The sequence below is a fragment of the Balaenoptera ricei genome, chromosome 11 (assembly GCF_028023285.1).
Source record: "Balaenoptera ricei isolate mBalRic1 chromosome 11, mBalRic1.hap2, whole genome shotgun sequence".
NCBI lineage: Eukaryota > Metazoa > Chordata > Mammalia > Artiodactyla > Balaenopteridae > Balaenoptera > Balaenoptera ricei.
The window spans coordinates 102,034,126-102,059,550 of NC_082649.1; the positions used below are offsets into that span (position 1 = coordinate 102,034,126).

At 44.0% G+C, this 25,425-nt stretch overlaps 1 protein-coding gene across 1 annotated transcript in view; it reads left to right on the forward strand.

The window, feature by feature from the left end:
* Positions 1 to 2,736: 2,736 nt before the first annotated feature.
* The window catches only part of MKRN2 (makorin ring finger protein 2), a 28,833-nt gene continuing 6,144 nt past the window's right edge, over positions 2,737 to 25,425 (forward strand). Inside the window, exons 1-6 of the mRNA XM_059940418.1 lie at positions 2,737 to 2,887; positions 16,867 to 16,995; positions 17,893 to 18,074; positions 18,926 to 19,230; positions 20,136 to 20,350; positions 22,020 to 22,130. Coding sequence (XP_059796401.1) covers positions 2,862 to 2,887; positions 16,867 to 16,995; positions 17,893 to 18,074; positions 18,926 to 19,230; positions 20,136 to 20,350; positions 22,020 to 22,130 — 968 coding nt within the window. The 5' untranslated portion in view covers positions 2,737 to 2,861. The remainder of the gene's footprint in view (positions 2,888 to 16,866; positions 16,996 to 17,892; positions 18,075 to 18,925; positions 19,231 to 20,135; positions 20,351 to 22,019; positions 22,131 to 25,425) is intronic.

A 25,425-nucleotide genomic window follows, 5' to 3' on the forward strand; every position in this document is an offset into this window, starting at 1 on the left:
TAATAGCTATATTACAGACTTTTCCAAGGAATAGAAAAGAGGGAAGACTTCCAAACTCACTTTATGAGGCCAGCACATCTCAGGTACAAAACTTGACATGGACATTACAAAAAAGGAACACTACATACCAATATGTCTTATCAATAAGGATGTGAAACTCCTAAACACAATATTAACAAATAGAATCTGATGATTTATAGAAAGAATAATATATCATGGGCAAGTGGGGGTATAGCCGAGGAATTTGAGGTTGGTTTAACATTCAAAAATCAATATAGTTCAACACATTAACCGAATAAAGGATAAGACAGTATGGTTTTCTCAATAGATGGGGGGGGGAAACGGATTTGATTTAAAAAACAAGACATATTCATGATTAAAAACTCTAAGAAAACTAGAATTATAAAGAAACTGCCTTAATTTGATAATGGATAGTTTCAAAAACTCTAGGGATAATTAATGATGAAATATTAAATACTTTCCATGAACTCAAGAACAAGGTGTCCACTATTACCATTTCTATTTACACTTGCACTGGGATTCTCAGTAGTGCAATAAGACAAGAAAAAGAAATAAAGGATATGAAGGTTGAAAATAAAGTGAAACTGTCATTATTTGTTGATGGCATGATTGTGTGTGTAGAAAATACAAAACAACAAACAATTAAAATTAATACATGAGTGTAGGATGGAGCAAGCAACAAACAATTAGGACATTTTTTAAAATATCATTTAAAACTATCAAAAAAACTCATCTAGGTACCTGGGAATAAATCTAATAAAAGTTGTTGAAGACTTGTACACTGAAAACTACAAATTTTCCAATATTCTTCCTAAGTTTCTGAGAGAAATTTCAAAAGGTCTAAGTAATTGGAGGTATATACCATGCTCATTCATCAGAAGACAATATTTTTACAGCAAAGTAAAAACAACATACAGCTGTATATAACAACATGGGTAGATCTCACGGAATGTTGGTCAAAAGAAAGACAAGAGAGTACATACTGAATTATTTCATTTATATGAAAGTCAAGAACAATTGAAACAGTTGTTCAAACAGTTGAACAATTGGGAGGTATTGACTGGGTGGTGGCATAAAGGAGCCCTCTGGAGTGTTGATAAAGTTCTTTATATTGATCTAGTTAGTGGTTTCATGAGTGTATACATACGTAAAAATTCACATGTATATATGTATTTTGTGCACTTCCCTGTAGTTTGCTATATCTCAAGTTTTTACAATTTAAAAAGAAATTTTGAAAAAAGCAATGGGAAACTACTGAGAAGTTAATAGAGGTGAATGACATGATCCAATTTATGTTTTAAAAACAGGTTTTGTGGGCTTCCCTGGTGGCGCATTGGTTAAGAATCCGCCTGCCGGGCTTCCCTGGTGGCGCAGTGGTTGAGAATCTGCCTGCTAATGCAGGGGACACGGGTTCGAGCCCTGGTCTGGGAAGATCCCACATGCCACGGAGCAGCTGGGCCCGTGAGCCACAACTACTGAGCCTGCGCGTCTGGAGCCTGTGCCCCGCGGCGGGAGGGGCCGCGATAGTGAGAGGCCCGCGCACCGCGATGAAGAGCGGTCCCCGCACCGCGATGAAGAGTGGCCCCCACTTGCCTCAACTAGAGAAAGCCCTCGCATGAACCGAAGACCCAACACAGCCAAAAATAAAATAAAATAAATAAAGTAGCTATAAAAAAGAAAAGTGCTTTAAAAAAAAAAAAAAAGAATCCGCCTGCCAATGAAGGGGACACAGGTTTGAGCCCTGGTCCGCGAAGATCCCACATGCCGCGGAGCAGCTAAGCCCGTGAGCCACAACTACTGAGCCTGCGCTCTAGAGCCCATGCTCCGCAACAAGAGAAGCCACCGCAATGGGAAGCCCACGCACCGCAACGAAGAGTAGCCCCTGCTCGCCCCAACTAGAGAAAGCCTGCGTGCAGCAACAAAGACCCAACGCAGCCAAAAATAAATAAGGTAAAATTTATTATTATTATTATTTTTTTAAAAACAGGTTTTGTGTGACAGACTAGAAAAGGGCAGGAGCAGAAGCCAGAAGACCAGTTAAGAGGCCAGTGCATGGGCCCAGGCAAGGAGTGCCGTTTGCTTAGACAGGAACCATGACGGTGGAAATGGAGAGGAGGGACGCTTTGGAGACGGGTGTGGAAGCAGGATCTGCAGGATGTAGACAACCAGAGGAAAATGTCACGAATGTCTTTTGGGGTTTCCACCAGAGGAAATGGAAGATGAACAGTTGAGGAATGCCAGGAAAGAAAATGAGGTCTAAAACTTGGGGTGGGAATGGAGATTTTGAAAAAGAGCAAGATCTTTGGATTTTGCCCTGGAGAGGGCTAAGGAATTCCTTAAGTGGGAGGCGAGGCTTGGCGGAAACAGCTGAGGCTGGGTCTGAGAAAGGGGCCTAGGGAGGGTTTGGGTGGGTAGGAGTACTTGGGATTAAGGTGCGCAGAGGAGAGGCGGGAGCTTGGCCTCGGGAGGGGTGAGGTAATTCTAAGCCGTGAGAAGCCGCTAAGAAATGCAGTTGGAGAAAGGGGCAGACCCATAGGAACTAATAGTCGGCACCCGGGATAAAACCTGCAGGACTGGGAGGCTAGCCAGGCCCCGCCTAGGAGGTTTGAAAATGCCGGACTAGGAGTGCCCGAGATTGGGGGTCGGCCCAGCCTCACCCCTGGGGCGGAACCAATTGTGACGGCGGCGAGGTTTGCTGCCGGCGCTACAAAAGTGCCGCACGGGGACGACGGCGTGCGCCGGCGTGACGCGGCCGCGCGGGATGGGCAGGGCCGAGGCCTAGGCGGCGACGAGAGCGAGAGGCGGCAGCGGCGTGACGGCGGCCCTTACACCCGACCGCCATGAGCACCAAGCAGGTCACTTGCAGGTCAGTGCGCGGCCCCGCAAGTCCTTCCCCGGGTGCGCCCCAGTCCTGCGCCAGAGAAACAAGCCGGAGCGGGTTCGTGGAAAGTGGCTCCCGGTTCGGGGTCCGGCTTCCCTAGGCGGGGCGGGCGCGGCGGCCGGAGCCTGGGACCCGGCGGTGCGTGGCCGAGCCTCGTGGCGACACCTGGACGAAGCCAGCGCGGGCGGCTGTGCCGCGAGTTCCAGGGGTGGCCCGTGCGGCTGGAAGGAAGGAATGCTGGTGGGGCCTTGGGGGGCGGGCCCCTGGGCCTGAGGGTTTAGCTGGAGGAGGTGAATTGGAGTTGAGTAAAGGGACACCAGGAGATGGTTTACAGATGGAGATACCACGCAGGTGTAGTCTGTTAATCGTCGGCGAGGGCCTCAAAGAAGCTGGGGCCCCGAAAGCGGCCTTGGTTTCCTGAGAGTTTGGAGAATTCCGATGCAGCGTAAACTTGCAGAGTTAGCGAGTTAAGAATTGCTGTGTGGAAAATAGCATTTACTGGAAGTTTGTTCATTGCCCCGCATATTCCCAAGTCATTTATACTCGTCACCAGTCTTCACTACAAGGCAGACATTATTCCTATTTTGCAGTGCACGAAACTCAGGCTAACGGAGGTTGAGACTCTCATCTTACTGAGAGACCCATTTCCGTGGAGAAATGCAACATTAATGGGTGGCTGGCTGTAGAAAATTCAAAGCCGGATGGCTGCACTGCTCCTGTTAAATACAAATAACTTGATGAGTAACACCCTCATTCCTTGCTAAGCGTGTGGCTTGAAGGTACTGGAATCCTAGTCTTAATTGGACCTGGAAAGTACGATTTTTCTTTTAATAATTGGTTTCAGTTAAGTCTGTGTGGGAAACATTGATTAGGGGGGAAAAAAACCAGCCCACAGTTGTATGGTTTGATTGTGTAATGAGCAGTTTATTTAATTATCATCTGTGTTGTTACTTCTCTTCGTTAGTGTGAATAGTTGAGACAGTGTAATGTAAAAAGTTTCCTGTTAGTATTAGTCTATATTAACTGTTCAGCCAGTTTACGCAAGGCCTAGATGATGTATATTTAGCAGTTGTCAGAAACTTGCACTTAAGTGTCTATAGAAAAGAGTTTTACTAGGTTATTTGTGATAAAAGGTCTTTTGTGAAGACCTTTGTGTATGTTTATTTTTATTTGTATAAAGTTCCGCCTGTTGGAGCAATATGCTTAGTCATTGTGGACTGTATAGCAAATTCTGGTTACTGCTCCTAAGATGCGGCCACATAACGGTGCACGTTTGTATGATGATTTGTAATTGAATCTCAACTCTGTGTGGTAATTTAATTTTGCAGATAAGGAAACCTTATGCTCAGGCTTGAACCTTGCCACTAATTCACATCTAACTGCAGGAACAAAAATGTAAATTAGGATCATCTTGGGTTTTTTCCTTCTATACTAGGAGATGGCCTGACCTAAAAGCTTTAATTCTGTTTTTCCCAAATAGGGGTATCCTGCAGGAAGTTGGTGCAGAGAAACTAGAGTGGGTTGGAACACTGGGAGGGGATCAGTTCTGTTTAAGTACTAACTGTTGTTCGTTGCAGGGGCTTGCAGTGTGCTGGGTGCTCTTTGAGGTTCTTTACAGCCGTGTCGCAAGTAATCCAGCAACACGCACCATTCCACAGATCGTAAAAGCAAGCCTCGGCATTGAAGTGACTTGCCAAGGTTATTCAGCTTCCACGTGGCAGATATGTGGCATCAGAATTTATGCTCTTGTAGACCCTATGGCTCCCAGATAAGTTTCAGAAATGCTAAATTAAAGTTTCTTTACTACAGGAATTTTCAAAGCTTTTAATATGCTCATATGAAAGGAAAACTCAACCAAAACCATAAGGAAAGTAAAGGTTACTTGCAAAGGGATGTGAAGGAGTTGGACCTCACAAGGGCTGCCTCGCCAAATAAAAAACAGAACACATATTTAAACAGGAAAAACGGCCATATTACCAAGAGTACCAGGTTTACGTTAGTGTGCTCGTGATGGGAAAGCTTTTCTCACTTGATTATCTTATTCACTGAAGTCATATCTCCACACATTGGTAACTTACATGAAATAATCCAGGTATGATTTATTTGGGGGACCAGATCTAAACTGGGTGGTCTGCTGTTTTTGGTTTATGTCAGGGTGCAAACTGTTTTTTGGTTTGTTTTCCTTGCTGTGGGATGTGATATACTTGCTTATTCTGAATGTCAGCTGGACAGAGAGTTTGTTTTGCTTCCATTCTAATACGAATTATTTCTCTCAGAGAGATGGATGTGAAATGCTAGGATTCCCAGACTTAATGACAAAGACACTCCATATTTATTGCCTGGAATGCAAGAAAGGCCGCTCACACAGTTGTGCTATCAGTCAGCTCCCCTGATTTCTTGACATTCCACTCTATCCAGAATCTCAATCTGGGGATCCTTTTTTGCTGATGGTTTTTCCAAACCATCTCCCTATGTCTTCCAGTCTGTTTTCAAAGCCCTGGTGCAGGCCTTTATTATTGCTTGGTAACCAGTTTGTTTGTCCTCCTCCTCGATGTGATAGAGGTCCCTTTGTTTTATAATCAGTAGTACAAGACCTAGAATTACAGTTTCCTGAGAGTCGTGCCTAGAGCTTTTGACTCATTGAAAGTCACAAAATATGGGGCATCTTGTGGCCAGTGAGTGGTAGGAAGAGCTTGAGCTCCAGACTAGGGCAGTTCTGGATTCTGATTCTGGTATCACAGTCTCTTTATCTGTAAAATTGGGATAGTAATGCCTAACCAGCAGCGTTGGTTTAACCAACATTAGATAGTCGTTAGATAACAACGACTAACCATCCTAAGAGCATTTATGGTGTGTTAGGCTAAGCACTGACATGCAGTCTGTGAAGTACAATTATATCATACTACAGATGGGGAAACAGGTTTGGAGATTTAAATAATTTGCTCAAGGTCACAGGAAGCTCTCTGACCTCAGAGTCTTCCTTTAACCACTACACTGTACTTTATTTCATCCCCACCTCTTATCAGTTATTTCAAGCCTCCCACCATGCCTCGCATTAGCTGTGTTCCCCCTTGATGGATCTTTTGTCACAAGCAGTACAGCCATAAAATTTAAGTCTGTGAAATTATGTGCGAAAACATAAAGGAAGGTGACACTGAGAATGCAAATTACCCATATACCTGGAAATGATTTGCAAAAGTGTTTTGCTAGAGACAGGCACCATTGAAAGACCTGCAAGAAACCAGATTGATTCTGTTTGGTTCAGCCCTCAGGCACAGCGAGAGCTGCTGGCCGTTTTGTGGCCAGTAGTGAACCTCATATCCTTTGCAGCATATAATAGCCACACCATCTGAAACGGTCTTCGGGGTCACCCAGGATAACAGATGACTTTGGAGTGTCCCCTAGAAAGAATCTCCCTGCTCTGAGTCTCCAGCCATGCACTTCCCCCCTCATACTAGCAACAGCCCACCCCCCTCCCCAGCTCGAGTCTCAGTCTTCCCTCTAGGAAGATATAAGGGATGGTTTGGCCATAGGGAAGGGTGAGCAGTTGGAAATTTATTACAGGGTGTAACATGAAAGAGGCCTGGATTAAGCTTAGTATAACCTAGATGCTGAGGAATCTCTGTAAGCGGATGATAAAGATGCCCCGAAGGACAGGCAGGATGCGCTCTAGGGAGTTTTGTGTTTGTCACTGGGGAGTGGAAGTGGTGACATATGCTACAGAAATAGCGCTGGCTGGCTCCACCTCTTATAACACTTGTTTCACACTCACCTTTCTTGAAGGCAGTGATGGTGGCCTAGAAGTTATTTTTGAACCTTTTAAAATTTCAGCTCAGTCACTTACAGAAGTGAAATGGCTTGCATGAAGTCACCAGCTTATAAGTGACAAAACTAGGAAGCTTTAGGTGGTGGTTAAATATTTTGGATTTTTGATGGGAAAGATAATTAGTGCAGTTTGGAAGGCAAGTTTTCTGAATGGGACTTATGGGAGACGGTAGAATTATAAAAGGCATCTGCAGGACCACCACTGAACGTCTTTCCTCTTGCACGCCTGGTTAACAGGTAGTATCTGGTAGAGGAGCTCTGGTAGTCTCTTGCCCTGATTCTTTCAGGAAATCTTGTCTAGTTCTCCAAAAGAAATTATTAATGAAGTATTTGTTAGATCTCTCTTTTGTGAAACTGTTTATGTAACCAGTTTGAACCTGTTCTCTTCCACTCTTTATGAGTTTACTAATCCTGATAATTGGATTTGGCTCTTGGCACTGATTTTCTTTATTATTTTTTTTGTTTGTTTTTCTACTTTCATACCTTCAAAGATTACCGTAGTTGAGGATGATTGGAATAATGTCACAGTGTTGAGTAGCATTTCTCAAGAAGAATTACCAAACTGCTTAGAAGCATAATAAACTTCCGTGTCCAGGGTCCCAAGACCACCCCTACAGCTAGTGATTGGCTAGAATGACCCATGGGACTTAGCGCATAGTCGTACTCAAGGCTAAGATTTATCACGGTGAGTAGTGAGGAGTCACAGATGGATCACAAGGGAGAAGGACTCAGGCGGCATCTGGAGGAGCCCATGTGCAGGCTTCCTGCCCTCACTTCCTCCCATAAAGGGTCACAGCACACTCTTCCTCCCGCAGCAGAAATGCAGCAGCAACATGTGCCCAGCGAAGCCCGCTAGAGATCCAGTGCCCTGGACGGTCACCCTCTGCCTAGCATGTACCCAGACCAGGCTCCCAGAAGGAAAGCAGATGTTCAGCGTAAACCACATTGTACACAGTATAGGCACAGTGAGCCACTTTCATCACTTAGAGACAGTTTATATCAGTGTAGGGAACTGTTTACCAGCCAAGTCCCAGGTGCTATAAGCAGGGCCTTGCCTCGTAAGCAGACTCAGACCTGCTCTATTAACTCTTCTGCATACTTTTTAAATCAGTATTGTGACAAGATTCTTTTCATATAGACTTTTTTTTTTTTAAGTTTCTAACAAGAATACCCTTTGTTTGCCAGATTCTGAGCCTTCTTTCTTTTTAAGTAAATCTACAGCAGCCTTATAGCAAGTTACTACACAATCTCTGATTTAGTGGAAGACTCCCAGGGGGTGTTGCCTGGGAAAAGCATAACTGACCACCTAGAAAAGACCCTATAGGACACCACCTTAGTATAGTCACTTACATCACAGGTCCAGTCATCTTTGTAGGCTCAGAAATTTGATTCTGTTGGTGTATTTAGAGATGGCTCATGCTACCCAAACTCAGTAGACACTGACATATGAAGTAGAATACCCTTTTAACATTTCCTGGGTGAAAAGAAATTGTCAGGTGGGCCTGGTCAGCACTTCTGCTTTTGGGGAGATAGGTGGAGAAAGTTAGAAGTATGCTTAGGGAGCAAGGAGGGAGGGAAGGGCTTAAAAACTTGTGGCCTCCAGCTCAGCGGCCTAGCAGCCTCCCAGGCCCATTGTAGGGCCGAGGTGCGGCACGAATTGCCACCCATGTTCTCTGGTACCCTTTCTCTGGGAAGGACAGTCTGGGCCTTCTGACCTTCCTTAGAGTCCACTCTGTTTCCCAATGTTTGAACGTTGTCAACCGTTCTCCAGTTCCAGGCAGAACCACATAATTGGTTAGGTTTAGGCTTTCTGTGTTCTATCGCATTTAGTGATGTTCCAGCTGTGTCTTCCTCAAGTTATTCCCAGGCTTTTTTTTTTTTTTTTCCCCTTGATGTGTACTCGATGTACAATATTATATAAGTTACAGGTATATAATATAGTGATTCATAGTTTTTAAAGATTATACTCCATTTATATTTATTATAGAATATTGGCTATATTCCCCATGTCATACAATATATCCTTGTAGCTCATTTTATACCTAATAGTTTGTTCTACTTAACCCCCTACCCCTATATTGCCCCTCCCCCCTTCCCTCTTCCTACCAGTAACCACTAGTTTGTTCTCTGTATCTGTAAGTCTGCTTCTTTTTTGTTACATTCACTAGTTTGTTATATTTTTTAGATTCCACATATAAGTGATGTCATACAGTATTTGTCTGACTTATTTCACTTAGCATAGTGCCCTCCAAGTTCATCTACGTTGCTCCAGATGGCAAGATTTCATTCTTTTTTATGGCTGGCTGAGTAGTAGTCCGTTGTATATACGTATACCACATCTTCTTTATCCATTCCTCTGTTGATGGACATTTAGGTTGCTTCCACATCTTGGAAATTGTAAATAATATTGCTGTGAACATTGAGGTGCATGCATCTTTTCAAATTAGTGTTTTGCATGTATCTTTTCAAATTAGTGTTTTGCAGGGTTTTTTTATACACCCAGGAGTGGAATTGCTGGGTCATATGGTGGTTCTTTTTAGTTGGTTGGGAAACGTATGTACTGTTTTCCACAGTGGTTGCACCAATCTACATTCCCACCAACAGTGTAGGAGGGTTCCCTTTTCTCCACATCCTCACCAACGTTTGTTATTTGTGTTCTTTTTTATGATAGCTATTCTGACTGGTGTGAAGTGATCTCTCATTGTGGTTTTGATTTGCATTTCCCTGATGATTAGTGATGTTGAGCATCTTTTCATGTGCCTCTTGGCCATCTGCATGTCCTCTTTGGAAAAATGTCTATTCACGTTTTCTGCCCATCTTTTTTAATCAGGCTGTTTGTTTTTTTTTGATGTTGAGTTGTATGAGCTGTTTATATATTTTGAATATTAACCCCTTATCAAATCATTTGCAAATATTTTCTCCCCTTCAGTAGGTTGTCTTTTCATTTTGTCGATGGTTTCCTTTGCTGTGCAAAAGCTTTTATGTTTAGTTTGTTTATTTTTGCTTTTATTTCCTTTGCTTTAGGAGACAGATCCAAAAAAATATTGCTACGATTGATGTCAAAGAGCGTTCGGCCTATGTTTTCCTCTAGGAGTTTTATGGTTTCCAGTCTTACATTTAGGTCTTTAATCCATTTCGAGTTTATTTTTGTGTATGGTGTTAACAGATGTTCCCAACCATGTGTTCAAGAGCACCAGCTCTCTTGGGTCAGGGGCCCCAAGTTGGGAAGCACTATACCGTGGAGCTGCCAGGAAAGCACACTGTGGGCTGGAGGGGTGGGAAGGTTTCTTGGTCCAGCCAGGACTCGTGCTGGTCTTGAAGGAAGGTGGGTTATCACAGTTAAGTACAGTGAAAGATGGGGTACAGTGTTGTAGAAAGGGGCCACGGTATGGACAGAGGCAGAGTGACAGGAAAATCAGTTTTGGTGGGAAAAGGTCAGGGCTTGGGAAGACCGGAGCTGAGGTCCCCTACTCAGCAATTAGATCTTCTCTAAGTCATCACACCTCTCTGAGCCTCAGCTTTCCTGTCTGCACCATGGGTATAGAGCTAATATTCCTCAGAGTAGTATCAGGATTAAGTGAGATAAAGAAGTGAAAGTGCTAGACAGAGTACTGATGGTACTGCTCGTTGGAGCTGTTGTATTTTTGCTCATTTCATATATTTCTGATAACACATTTCATATATTTCTGATAACATACTTGTTCAGAGGGAGGGAGGGCCCTCCTTGCCCCAAAGTCTTCATTCAAGAGGTATGTGTTATCCCTCTTTAAAAAGATAAACTGTCACAGCCATACGGGAGAGGGGAGAAATGGGTGAAACCAGAGTGCTTGGGAGGTGATAAGGTGAAAGCTGGTGTGGGAACATCTTGGGAGTTACCCTACCACTGTCTGCTTTTGTATATGTTTGAGACTTTCCATAGTATATTTTTTAAGTTAAAACATGGGTTCACAGAACAAGCCCCTTTACAGAGCAACCTCCTGACGGGTTCCTCTCACCTACACTTCCAGCCTCTCCTGTCTGTCTTCGCCCTGCAGCTCCAGTGGCCTTTCTGCAAGAGGCCTAGGAAGGGGGTTTAATGTGTCTGAGGGCTTGACTTGGGCCCCTTGTCCCCTATTGGGAGGCGCACTCATCAGTATTCCAGCTGCCCCAGTCAGGCCTGATCCGCCATCTGTCTCAGCAGGCCTGCCGCGCCCTCATGGGGCCTCCCTTCCCTGCCTTTCTGTGTGCTTCTGGCGCCTGCTCCTCCCGCCCATCGGCACCCCGGCATTCTGTAGACTGCTTGGCTAGGCGGCCCCTGGGCCCGCGCCCCCTTCTGTCTGCCTCGGTCCATGGACTGACTCCTCAGCCCTATGCGTGCGTTGTGATAAGGCACAGGTCCCTCTTGTAACTGTCAGCTTAATCGGCAGCATTTTTTACTAAACTTTAATAAGAGCTGAACTTTGGGGGTACCCACTGTGAGATAGGTATTGTACTGAGCGTTTATGTGTTTGTTTGTTTGTTTTTTTAATTAATTAATTAATTTATTTATTATTTATTTTTGGCTGTGTTGGGTCTTCGTTTCTGTGCGAGGGCTTTCTCCAGTTGTGGCGAGTGGGGGCCACTCTTCATCGCGGTGCGCGGGCCTCTCACTGTCGCGGCCTCTCCCGTTGCGGAGCACAGGCTCCAGACGCGCAGGCTCAGTAGTTGTGGCACACGGGCTTAGTTGCTCCGCGGCATGTGGGATCTTCCCAGACCAGGGCTCGAACCCGTGTCCCCCGCACTGGCAGGCGGACTCTCAACCACTGCGCCACCAGGGAAGCCCCCTATGTGTTTTTTTTAAACCATACTCTCTCCAGTATTCGATACTTATTGTAATTTTTTTTAAATAAATTTATTTATTTTTGGCTGTGTTGGGTCTTTGTTGCTATGCACGGGCTTTCTCTAGTTGTGGCGAGCGGGGGCTACTCTTCGTTGTGCACGGGCTTCTCGTTGCGGTGGCTTCTCGTTGCGGAGCACGGGCTCTAGGCACGCAGGCTTCAGTAGGTGGCGTGTGGGTTCAGTAGTTGTGGCTCATGGGCTCTAGAGCGCAGGCTCAGTAGTTGTGGCGCACGGGCTTAGTTGCTCCGCGGCAGATGTGGGATCTTCCCAGACCAGGGCTCGAACCCGTGTCCCCTGCATTGGCAGGCGGATTCTTAACCACTGCGCCACCAGGGAAGCCCTTCATAATTTTTTAAAACTAAAGCAACCATTTACTATTACAAAAGCAGTATATGTTCATAGTAGAAATATTAGAAAGTACAGATCAACAAAAATAAGAAAATACCACGGGGGAAGGGTAAGCTGGGGCAAAGTGAGAGAGTGGCATGGACATATATACCCTACCAAATGTAAAATAGATAGCTAGTGGGAAGCAGCCGCATAGCACAGGGAGATCAGCTGGGTGCTTTGTGACCACCTAGAGGGGTGGGATAGTGAGGGTGGGAGGGAGACGCAAGAGGGAGGGGATATGGGGATGTATGTATATGTATAACTGATTCACTTTGTTAAAAAGCAGAAACTAACACACCATTGTAAAGCATTTATACTCCAATAAAGATGTTAAAAAAAAAAATACCATATGCCTTACCCTCAAGGATTGCCACTCTTAAAAAGGCTATTGTCTGTCTTTCCACATTGTTAAAATGCAGATGTGTGCATGTGTGTAGTTAGTGTTTAGCAAAATGAGAGCGTACTGTACGTGCTGTTTTAAAATTTTTTAATTGTAAAATGTACATAACATAAATTTATCCTCCTAACCATTTTTTTTTATTGTATTTATTTATTTATTTATTTATTTTTGGCTGTGTTGGGTCTTCGTTTCTCTGCGAGGGCTTTCTCTAGTGGCGGCGAGCGGGGGCCACTCTTCATCGCGGTGCGCGGGCCTCTCACTATCGCGGCCTCTCTTGTTGCGGAGCCCAGGCTCCAGACGCGCAGGCTCAGTAATTGTGGCTCACGGGCCCAGTTGCTCCGCGGCACGTGGGATCTTCCCAGACCAGGGCTCGAACCCGTGTCCCCTGCATTGGCAGGCGGATTCTCAACCACTGAGCCACCAGGGAAGCCCCTCTTAACCATTTTTAAGTGTTCAGTTAAGGAGTAGTAAGTACGTTCACACTGTTGTGCAGCCATCACCACCATCCACCTCCAGAACTCTTTTCTTCTTCCCAACCTAAAACTGTGTCCCCTTTATACACTAACTCCTCATTCTGCCTCCCCCAAACCCTGACCACACCCATTCTCCTCCCTCTTTCTGTGAATTTGACTATTCTAAGCACCTCTCATTAGTGGAATCACACAGTGCTGTCTTTCTGTGTCTGGCTTCCGTCAGTTGGCATAACATCCTCAAGGTTCATCCCTGTTGTAGCACAAGTCAGACTTTCCTTCCTTTTTAAGACTGAGTAATATTCCATTGTATGTGTAGACCACATTTTGTTTATCCATTCATCCTCTGATGGACGCTTGGATTGTTTTCACCTTTTGGCTACTGTGAATAATGCACTATGAACAGGGGTGTACAAATACTTGAGTTTTTGCTTTCAGTTCTTCTGTGTGTATACTCGAGTGGAATTGCTGAATCATGTGGTAATTCTATTTTTAATTTTTTGAGGAACCGCTGTACTGTTTTACATAGCGGCTACACCATTTTACTGTATATTCTGTTATATAATATGCTTTTCTCAGTTAATCATCTTCAACTTTCCATGTCAGTAAATTATCTGATACCTAGTCTGTACTCAGATTTCCCCATTTGTCCCACAAATGTTTCTTACAGCTGGTTTGTCCAAACCAGAATATAATCCAGGGCCAAATATTGCATTAGTTATTACATACCTTATATTCTGTCTACTAATCTAGTGCAGTTTCCTCCTTTTTAAATTTTCTTCTTTTAACAGCTTTATTGAAGTATAATTTACATACCATATGTAGGGACTGTGTCTATATGTAGCCTATATAGGCTGTATAATAGTCTTTATAAGGACCATTCTGTTCCTATAGATTTGCCCCTTTTTTAACACTACTTATAAATTGATTCATGCAACATGCGTCCTTTTGTGTCTAACTTATTTCACTTACTATAATGTGTTTGCATCTCATCCTTGTAGCATGTATCATTATTCATTCCTTTTTATTGCCAAATAATATCCCATTGTATGGATATATTACATTTTATCTATCTGTTCACCAGTTGATGGAATTGTCAGAGTTTTCACCTTTTGACTATTATGAATAATGTTGCTATGAACATTCACATATTATACACATATTTGTGTGAACATATGTTTTCATTTCTCTTGGGTAAACACCTAGGACTGGAATTGTTGAGTCATATGGTAAATTTATGTTTAAGTTTTTAAGAAACCACCAAATCATTTTCCAAACCCAGCCCCCCCCCCCCCCTTATTTTTTTTCCATGACACTTCCTTGGTAAAGAGATCTGGCCCACATACTGCCTCTTCTTTTGTATTTATCTGGTTGCTTCCTCATGAGGTCTTTTAGCTTGTTCCCAATCCCCCTGTATTTCCTGTAAACTAGAAGTTAGATCTGAAGTTTTGTTGGATTCAAGTTAAATGTTTTTGGCTAGGATACGTGGCAGGTTATGTTGTATACTTCATTCATATTGGGGAACATCCGCAGACATGTAATGTTTGAGGTTTTTTGGTTTTTGTTTTTCCATATAGATACTGGGTCCAGCATCATTTGTTGAATTACCTTGACAGCGTTTATCAAAAGTTAATTGATCGCGCATGTGTGATTCTATTTACAAGCTTTTTAAAGAGCCTTCCTCAGCCTCCTTGAACTCCAGTTTCTGTCTCTTCACCTCAGCAAGACAACAGTGCTCTGCTTGGGGTTCCCCTCCCTGCACCAAGGTCCAAAATATGCCTCAAGGCAGAAAGCCAGGCTCGCCTCCCTTGTTTTCCTTCTCTTCAAGGGCCAGTCTTGTGTTGCCTTTTGTCCATGTCTGAAAGCAGTTGTTTCATATATTTTGTTCTGTTTTCTAGTTTTTCACAGTGGAAGGGCAGGTTCCATGCTCCTCCAAAGCTGGAAGCAAAAATCTGTTCTTTCTCTTTCTTCTTCTTGTACTTTAGTTTGGATAGTTTCTATTGCTTTGTCTTCAAGTTTTCTGAGATTTTCTTATATAGTGTCTAATCTGCCGTTACAATGTAATTCTCATTTCATGTATTGTAGTTTTCACTTCTAGAAGTTCCATTTGGTTCTTTTTTATATCGTCCATTTCTTCCCATGTTATTTTTGTGTTTTCCTTAAAATCTTCAGCATATAGAACATATCTGTAATATCTGGGTTATATAAAACATATATGTAATAGCTGGGTTTTTTTGTTTTGTTTTTAACTTTTTATTTTATATTGGAGTATAGCCGATTAACAATGTTGTGATAGTTTCAGGTGCACAGCAAAGTGACTCAGTCATCCCTATACGTGTATCCATTCTCCCCCAGACTCCTCTCCCATCCAGGCTGCCACATAACATTGAGTAGAGTTCCCTGTGCTATGCAGTAGGTCCTTGTTGGTTATCCTTTTTAAATATAGTAGTGTGTACATGTCAGTCCGGAACTCCCTAACTATCCCTTCCCTCCACCCTTCCCCCCTGGTAACCATAAGTTCGTTCTCTAAGTCTGTGAGTCTGTTTTGTTTTGTAAATACGTTCATTTGTATCATTTCTTTTTAGATTCCACGTATAAGCCATATCATATGATATTTCTCTTTCCCTGTCTGACTTTACTTCACTCAGTGTGACAATCTCTAGGTCCATCCATGTTGCTGCAAATGGCATTATTTCATTCTTTTTTATGGCTGAGAATGTTACATTGTATGTATGTACCACATCTTCTTAATCCATTCCTCTGTCGATGAACATTCAGGTTGCTTCCATGTCTTGGCTATTGTAAACAGTGCTGCAATGAACATTGGGGTGCATGTATCCTTTTGGACCATGTTTTTCTCCAGACATATGCCCAGGAGTGGGATTGCAGGGTCATATGGTAGCTCTGTTTTTAGTTTTTTAAGGAACCTCCATGCTGTTCTCCGTTAGTGGCTGCACCAATTTACATTCCTACCAACAGTGCAAGAGGGTTCCCTTCTCTCCACACCCTCTCAAGCATTTATTGTTTGTGGATTTTTTGATGATAGCCTGTCATAGCTGGTTTTAAAGTCCTTGTCTGCTGAGTCCATCATCTGTCATTCCTGTTATTGACTAATTTTTCTCCTGGTTATGGGTCACATTTTCCTGCTTTTTGGTATGTCTAGTAATTTTTGATTGGATGCCAAACATTGTGAGTGTTTTTGAGCATTTGGATTTTTTTGTCTTCCTTCAAAGAATGTTAAAGTTTGTTTTAGCTGACAATAAGTTATTTGCTATCAGCTAGATCGTTTTGAAGCTTGTTTTTTTTAAAAAAACTTTATTAGGGCAGGTCTAAAATCTCTTTATTTGGGGACTTGTTTACCCTTAATGCCAAGGCATGTCCCTCTACAGTTTCCTCTGAGTATTCAGCCAGGCCTCTCTGCTCTGGCTGGACAGAACTAGAATGCCTCCCAGTTGTTCTTTCAGGGCCAGAATTGGACAACTTAGTGGAACATTCTTATATGTGTCTCCTGGTGCTCCACTATCTTACTTGAGCCTCACCACAGTTTATAGTAGAGTAGGCAGTGTAATTTTCGTTTTATAGGTAAAGGTAGGAAGGCCCAGGGAAGTTGGTTTTGTGACTTGCTTACACGTGGCACAGCTAGATCTTGAGCCCAGGTCTCTGACTCCTTTACAACCATACCCTTTAAAATCCATGAGAACAGAGCAGTCTTTCAGTGTGCATTTTCTCAGTCATGAGGCTCACATTTTATGTATGTGGCATATCTTAAATCAAGAGGATATATCTTAAGACAGAAATGCATGGGATCATTTTTCTTCCAGAAAAGCTGTCATTGAAATAGATGTGGTGCATCTAAAATCACTGTCTTAGAGACAAGGACATAAGTGTACCTGCAGTGCCCAGGAGAGCCTTGATACATAGTATATGCACAGTGTGTGTTTATATACTGGGTTCAAGAATTTGGTGATTTTACAAAGCAAAGTGTGCTTCTAAAAGTTTTATGCCTCTGCTTGTCTCATCAGGTATTTTATGCATGGTGTGTGTCGGGAAGGAAACCAGTGCCTGTTCTCACATGACTTGGCAAACAGCAAGCCATCTACCATCTGCAAATACTACCAGAAGGGCTGTTGCGCCTATGGAACTCGTTGCAGGCAAGAACCCACTTGTGTCGCCAGCTGTTGCACTGAGTTCACTACCTTCAGGGATTTAAATCCTGGGTCTTGATGATGGGAAAACTTTAGTTTAAAAGTAATGTTACAAAAATAATTTTGAAACCTCAAATTTAGTACCGTTAAAATAATTTTAATTTTTCAAAGTCACTTTTCATGCCTCTTCTTATGAGTCTATAGTCATAAATTTGCCCTCACAGTATACCTAAGATTTTCTGTCTTGCCTTTTTTTACCATGTCATAAGCTCCTTCCAGTGCTGCTACTTTGTCTTAACTGTAACTTTATAATTCTTCATCACGTTGACGTACCATCATTTTATTAACTATCCCTGTATTAGATAGTTAAGGGGCTTCCAGTTTTTTGCTATGAGTGCAATGAACATTTATGAGCATGTAGAATCTTCCTTTTTTACTGACATCTGTAGGCAAGTTTTGTAACTTCTAGACAGGAGAACATTCCAGAACCTGTTCTTGTGCTGTTGTCGTGAGGGCTGATCTGCTTTCCTGGGCTGCAGAGCTCCCTTCAGTCCTTCCTCTGTGCTGCCTGGGATGTGGGACGTTGGCCCACTCTGCCCTCCCCCTGCCAGTGGGCGCCCCCGAGAGACAGTCCAGGACAAGCCAGTCAGTCAGCATCTCCGGAACCGTCGGGCTCTCTTTGTGTGGTCTGGGCGGTACATCTGTCCCACTTAAGTGGAGGTGATAGACAGCAGTGTACTACTCACTCTGAATTGCCAGGCAGTTCTTACTAATTGATGAGATTTTTATCCATTAAAATACGGGAAACGACTGAGCAGAAGGAGGGATGTTCCAGGTCTGGGGAATGCGGGAGGTATGTGCGTGTGGTGTGTCCGTAATGCATCTGCTGTGTGTTTTGTTCAGATACGATCACACGAGGCCCTCTGCTGCAGCTGGTGGGGCCATGGGCACTGTTCCCCACGGGGTGCCCTCCCTGGGTTTCCACAGTCCTCACCCTCCTTCTGACCTCACTGCATCAATCGTGAAAACTAACTTACATGAGCCTGGGAAACGTGAAAAGAGGACATTGGTACTTAGAGACCGAAGTGAGTGAGCAGAATCCTTCTATTGCCTTTTTGAACAGCACTCTTGCCTTCCTTGGCCTTCTCCTGTCAAAGGGGGTCCTAACCTCACACCCAGAACGGTCCTGAGAACAGGCTTCATCTGGCTGCAGAGCATTCAGATGACGCATTAGGCCTCGTGTCCGTGTGTGTCCTCGTCTCTGCTTGTGTCCTGACATGTAACATCGTATGTTCAGCACACGATAGGCAGATCCCATCCTAAGCACACAATAAGTCCATCCCGTCAGCTGTATCCCCTCGGAAAATGTTAGAAGCCTGATGGGTACGCAGCAGCTCCCGTGTGAGAAGCGGGTGGGTGGCCGAAGGACAGTCTGACTCTGGCCTCAGGACCCAGAGACTTGCTCCAGATTTTCATTCTCCTTCACTTTAAAAAGATTGGTAACTTTACTGGTAAAAAGGAAACCACTGTATTCTATTGACCTCATTCTGAATTCCTTTTGACTTATACTTTGTTTTCTTTAAAAAATTTTTTTTTAAGTGTAACTGGTCCATGTGTTGAGATTTCCATACTTGCCATTTTTAAAAAGGAACATTAGTGTTATTTTATATAAATATATCATGGTCTGCTTTGCTATTTCCCTATGTTGCCAATTATGTTTTTTTGTTTTTTATTATGATTCTAAGTAATATCACTCTGAACATTTTTTCCTTTTATTTTTCCCCTCTTGGCCTGTTTTTTTCCATACATCCCAAGAGTGAAATTCCCAAAGTCAGGGTTAATTTGTCACGTTTTGACTGATTGCTTACCAGAAAGGTTGGGCCAGTTTTCATGTGTGTGTGTGTGTGTGTGTGTGTGCTGTGTGTTTTATTTTAAGATCTCTCTGGCATGGCTGAAGAAAAGACTTGCCCAAGTGTGGTGAGTAATCCCGGAGGCTGCAGCGACCCGCAGAACAGCCCGGAGCTGAAGCCGCATTCCTACCTAGAAGCAATCAGGAGTGGTCTCGACAGCGTAGAAGCTAGCAGCTCCTACAGCAGCGAGCAGCAGCTGTGCCCCTACGCAGCTGCCGGGGAGTGCCGATTTGGGGATGCTTGTGTCTACCTGCATGGGGAAGTTTGTGAAATCTGTAGGTTACAAGTCCTGCACCCGTTCGACCCAGAGCAAAGGAAAGCTCACGAGAAGGTACAGTTGCAAGCCTTTATGTGAAGTCGTTTTAAGGAATTTGAAGTGCACTAAGTGACAAAGTCGGTATTTCTGTAAGCATCTTTCCGCCAGTAATACCTGCATTCTGTACCTGGCCAGCCAGGCCGAGTTCTGGAGAATTTGAGGAGTTCAGTGTCGGAAGGGACCTTGCAGGTCATTAGGCTCCTGTGTTTGTGCAGGCTTCTGCTCAGCACAGGGCTGTGGAGGTTGTCTGAACCCTCTGCCGTCTCCCGGCGGGTGTTCAGGTGAGCACAGGTTAGAGCTTCCCTCCTCCCCAGGGACATGACATCCGGGTGCTGTGCTGTGGGTTCGGCTTGAGTGTGCGTCCACTGTGCCAGGGCCTGGGTCCTAGGTCCTTTGCATTGATTCTGGTGCCTGATGCGTGGTGCTGCGGGGGGGGACATGCTCTGTTCACCTGCCTCCTGAGTGAAGGGATTCGTTCAGTAACTGGTTCTCGTAGGAAGAAGTGATGCTGCTGACCTCTGACCCTGGCCTGTCAGCCTGATGTTTTAGATTAAGGGTTATTTGGCATTTCTGGTGTTGGTGTTGGGAAAGGCGGTACCCAGAGGGGCAAGGAGACCAGGGTCCCAGTCTTTGGGACCTCCTTGACCCCACAGTGGCCCTCTAATCTTCTTGGGCCTCTGGTCTCGGCTTTAAATTGGAAGTGACCGTGGAGCAGTGCCGACAAGCAGGGGGGCAAGCCAGTGGTGGTCTTGAGAGAGCTTTGTGTCCCGAATGCAGGGCGTGGCCGGACCTGCCTGAAGCAGCCACAGTCCCCGTTCCCTCCCGATCCTGGTTGTACTGTGTGGCCGGCAGTCACTCCAGGCTCTCACCACTCCCCAGCCCAGAACCAAAGGTTTCCTTCCTCCCTCCCTGTACTTCAGATCTGCATGTCAACATTCGAACACGAGATGGAGAAGGCCTTTGCCTTCCAGGCGAGTCAGGACAAAGTGTGCAGCATCTGCATGGAGGTTATCCTCGAGAAGGCGTCAGCCTCGGAGCGGAGGTTCGGGATCCTTTCCAACTGCAACCACACGTATTGCCTGTCTTGCATCCGGCAGTGGAGGTGTGCCAAGCAGTTTGAGAACCCAATCATCAAGTAAGTGCAGCAGGGGTCTTACCTATAGAATCTGGGAGAAGGTTTGATTTGGGATCTGCTTCCGTCCACAGGGAAGCCTTCCCTTGTCCTCCACAGGTGAGCGGTGAGTCCTTGAGCAGGGACTTGAGCAAGTCGCAGACCTTCCCTGAGCCCAACTGCCTTTTCCTTTAAAACACGGGTGACAATTCCTGCCAGGCATTTAGGGTGTTGGGGGGACACTCAGCAGGGATCCTCTGTGTGAGAAGGCCCATTTGACTCTGGCACAGTTACTGGTGGTCCGCCCGTAGGCCGACTGCCTTTTTTTATTTAATCTGTAACGTAGGGCTTATTTGAGGACTAAATGGAATAGTGCATGTAACACATTTCACGTTATGTCTGATAACATGGGATGTACTCAGTGAGCCAACACAGGGTTTTATCCCCCAGCTTTATTGAGAGATAACTTACACATAACATCATAGGATCCTTAAATTCCACAGTGGGGTGGGAGAAAAGCTAAGTCATAGTGAGAAGTTACTGCGTGCTGTGTACTGTCAGAAACTTCACATACATTAAGTCGTAATTCTCTCAGAGACCCTTGATCATCATTCTCATTTTATGTATAGGGAAACTCAGATATGGTGAGGTCAAGTAACTTGCCTGAAGTTACACATTCGTATGGTAAAATAACAGCTTTATTGAGATAAAAATGTACAATTCAGAGGGTTTTTTTTAAATGTATTCAGAGTTGTGCAGCTGTTGTTACTATAGTCTAATTTTAGAACATTTTCATCATCTTAAAAAGAAACCTCTACCTACAGTCACTGCCTGTTCATCCCTCTTTCCAGCCCCTGGCAACCACTAATCTCCTCTTTCTCTATGAATTTACCTGTTCTGGACATTTCATATAAATGGAATCATACAATACGTGGCCTTTGTGTCTGGCTTCTTTCACTCAGCATGTTTTCAGAGTTCACCCATATTGTAGCATGGATCAGTACTCCTTTTATAGTGACTATAAATAGTATTCTGTTGTATGGCTAGACCACATTTTGTTTATGCATTCATCAGTTGATGGACATTTGGGTTGTTTCCACCTTTTGGCTATTACGGCTAGTGTGCCTATGAACATTTGTGTATTTGTTTGAATACTATTTTCAGAACTTTTGGGTATACCCTTAGGAGTGGAGTTGCTGGGCATATGGAAACTCTGTGTTTAACATTTTGAGAAACTGCTAGACTGCCATCCAAAGTGGCTGAACCATTTTACATCCCCATCAGCAACATAGGAGGATTCCAGTTTCTCCACATTCTTGCCAGCACTTAGTTGTCTTGATTTCTGATGTTAGCCATCCTAGCAGGTGTGAAGTGATACCTTAGTATGGTTTTGATTTGCATTTCCCTGATAACTAATGGTACTGAACATCTTTTTCTGTGCTTATTGGCCATTTTGGAGAAATGCCTACTCAAATCCTTTCCCCATTTTAAAATTAGGTTGTCTTTTTTATTGTTGAGAAGAACATGTTTCAACAGTAAATTCGGTTAGAGGATTGCGTTTGTACCTTTTAGAATTCTGGGGTGGGAAACAAACACCTGGAGCGGTCATGCATTTGAGCACAAGGTTTAGTGGTGGAGTGTGCACAGGATTTGTAACTGAATCTCTCCCTTACTAACCTGATTCTTATTTCAGGTCTTGTCCAGAGTGCCGTGTGATATCAGAGTTTGTAATTCCAAGTGTGTATTGGGTAGAAGATCAGAATAAAAAGAACGAGTTGATTGAAGCTTTCAAACAGGGAATGGGGTAAGTGCTCTGCGCTCAAGCGTGATCTGGTGCGGGCCTGGCTCTTGTTTCTGTCTTTGCTTCATGCAGGGCCTCCCCTGTGGGGAGGCCACTCAGTGTCTTCTTTCTCTCGGGCAGCATGCTGGGCTCTGGGGACACAGAGGTGAGCAAGCAAGGCCGTGGTGAAGTGGACTTGCTTAACGGTTCTTAAGCTGAGCAGTATCCCCTAGAAGTCCTGCTTGTAGTGCTGAGATAGCCTTTTTATCTCTGATCATTCGTTCAACAAATAGAGATGCAAGATCTATCTGATAGGCCTTTTCTAGTTGCTGGGGATAGAGCATTAAACAAATCAGACAAAAATCCCAGCCCTCACACAGTTCACATTCTACTGAAGGAAAAAATAAACAAGAATAATAAGAAACAAACAAGAAAATAGGAAAATGTTTATTGGATGGTGGGGCTAAGGAGTGAAATAAGCCTGGGAATGGGGATAGGAAATGAGGGGATTGTAGTTTCCATACTGGAGCCCAGAGGACACAGTAGGGCGACCTGTGAGCAGAGACCTCGAGGAGGCAAGGCAGCGAGCCATGTCCATGTGACTGAGAAGGACACTCCAGAGGGAGGGAACTGTCACTGCAGAGAAAGCTCTGAGGCTGGAGTGTGTCTGCCTTGTTCGGAACAGCAAGGAGGAGCTGGACGAGAGAAGCAGGTGGGGAGAACACTGGAGACGAGGACAGGGGGAGTGGGGTGAATTGTGTAGGGCTCTGTAGGTCATTGGATAGACTAGCTTTTTTATTCTGGCTGAGGTGGGCAGCCGTCATACGATTTTGACCAGAGGAGTGACATGATCTGATATATATTTTGAAAGGATCACTGTGGCTGAACCACTGAGAATATATTGAAAGAGGAGGCAAAAGTGGAAATGGGGAGACCAGTCAGGCTGTTACAACAGTCCAGGTGAGATGTGGCAGTGGCTTGGACCAGGGCAGGAGGCCTGGAGGTGATGGGAAGTGGTCGAATTCTGGATCTGTTTAGAAGAACTGGGATGGATTTGCTGATGCGTTGAATATGGTGGAGGGGTTGAGGATTCAGATTTCACTTCCAGTGTTACCACTTTTCATTTCTTTGCTGCACTCCTATCTTTGTTGGCCAGTTTCCTCTTTCAGTTATCCGTTTTTGTAAAATGTCTTGTGGGTGTATCACTGGGAAAAAAGGAGGCAACACAGCGCCACTGAATAACGGATGCACAGTGACCACTCACCGACAGACTTGGGAGGAGAGTTAAGATGGTCAGTCACTGACCATGGTGCACATGTGTTGTTCCTGTGGTGGTTTGGACTGAACTGAAGAGCTGACAGTGTGTGCTTCACATGGTCACTCACAGTTGTGTGTTGTGGTGACAGAAATTTGAACCGTGTTGCTGGGGGACCATTGGCACTTAACGAAACCATGGTGGATTCATTTCCTGTGGCTGCCGTAACATTACCACAGACTGGGTGCTCAAAACACCAGACATCTGTTCTGTCACACTTGTGGAGGCTGGAAGTCCAAAATCCAGGTGTGGGCAAGGGTGGCTCCTCCTGGAGGCTCTGAGGGAGAATTTGTTCCAGGCCCCTCTCCTGGCTTCTGGGCGCAGCGTAACTCCAGTCTCTGTCTTTGTCTGCTCTGTGTCTTTTTCTCTCCCCTCTGACTCGTGTCTAAGACCCTCCCATTAATCCAGGATGATCTCATCTTGAGATCCTTAACTCCATCAGTAAAGGTCCTTTCTCCAAATAAGGTCACATTCACAGGTAGCAGGGCTTAGGATTTTGACCTGTCTTCTGGGGGCCACTATTCAACTCACCGTACATGGTGTATCAGTCTGTTCCAGATTAACAGCAGACTGGGTGACTTTTATAAACAGCAGGCATTTATTTCTCACAGTTCTGGAGGCTGGGAAGTCCAAGATCAAGGTGCCAGCATGGTCGGGTTCTAGTGAGGGCCAGCATCCTCTCACTGTGTCCTCACGTGGTGGAAGGGGTGAAGGAGCTCACCGGGTCTCTTATAAGAGCACTAATGGCATTTATGAGGGCTTCACCCTCATGACTTAATCACCTGTCTCCTAATTCTATCCCGCTGGACATTAGGATTTCAGTATATGAATTTTAGGGGGATCCAAACATTCAGACCATAGCACATGATCCGAACCTTGCAAAAGCAAGGGCTGCCTGTTTACCGGTTGGTCTGTGCCCCTGTTGATGGATACCTCTGCTGTTTCTGCTGTGTTAGCTATTTTGAATATTGTTTAGAATTCCATTTTAACTTGCAGCTTTTTAGCTTATCTCTTTTTTTATTTTTATTTTTATTTTTTATCTCTTTTTTTAAAATGGTTTTTTCTTGGGATTACAATATACTCCTAATATTTTAGTCACAATTAATGTTCCTGCTGCCTTATATAATATGCAGTTACTTTCTCATTACCATCTTTGTGCTACAGATATAATGCATATGCATTATGTTTACATACATTAGAACAGCACAAGGTAATAATATAATTTTTTATTATTTAGGTATAATTGACAAATAAAATTATGAAATACTTAAAGTGTACATCATGGTAATTTGATATACATTGTGAAAGGAGTCCCCCATCTAGCTAATTAACATATCCATTGCCTCACAAATTTTTTTTTCTACCGTGTTAGCAAATTTCAGTTGTACAATACAGTGTTGTCAACCACAGTCACTATGTTTTATCTTTATTCATCTTAATAGGTGATAGTTTGTACCCTTTCACCAACCTCTCCCTATTTTCCCTGCACCCTTGCAACCACTTTTCTACTGTTTCTATGAGTTTAACTTTTTTTTTTAGATTCCCACATATATGTGATGCCGTCCAGTATTTGTCTTTCTCTGACTTATTTCACTTAGCATAATGCCCTCGAGGTCCATCCATGTTGTCACAAGTGGCAGGATTTCCTTCTTTCTCGTGGCTGAATAATATTCCATTTTGTGTGTGTGTGTGTGTATACACACACACACACACACACACTACACATTCTTTATCCATTCATCTGTTAAACAACTTGTTTTCATATCTTGGATATCGTGAATAATGCTGCAATGAACATGGGGGTGCAGGTATCTCTTCTGACAGGTGTGAGGTGATATCTAATTGTGGTTTTGATTTGCATTTCCCTGATGATTAGTGAGATTGAGCATCTTTTTATGTGCCTGATGGGCATTTGTGTGTCTTCTTTGAAAAACTGTCTCTTCAGTTCCTCTGACCATTTTTAAATCTGATTGGGTTTTTTTTTTTTTTTTTGCTACTGAGTTG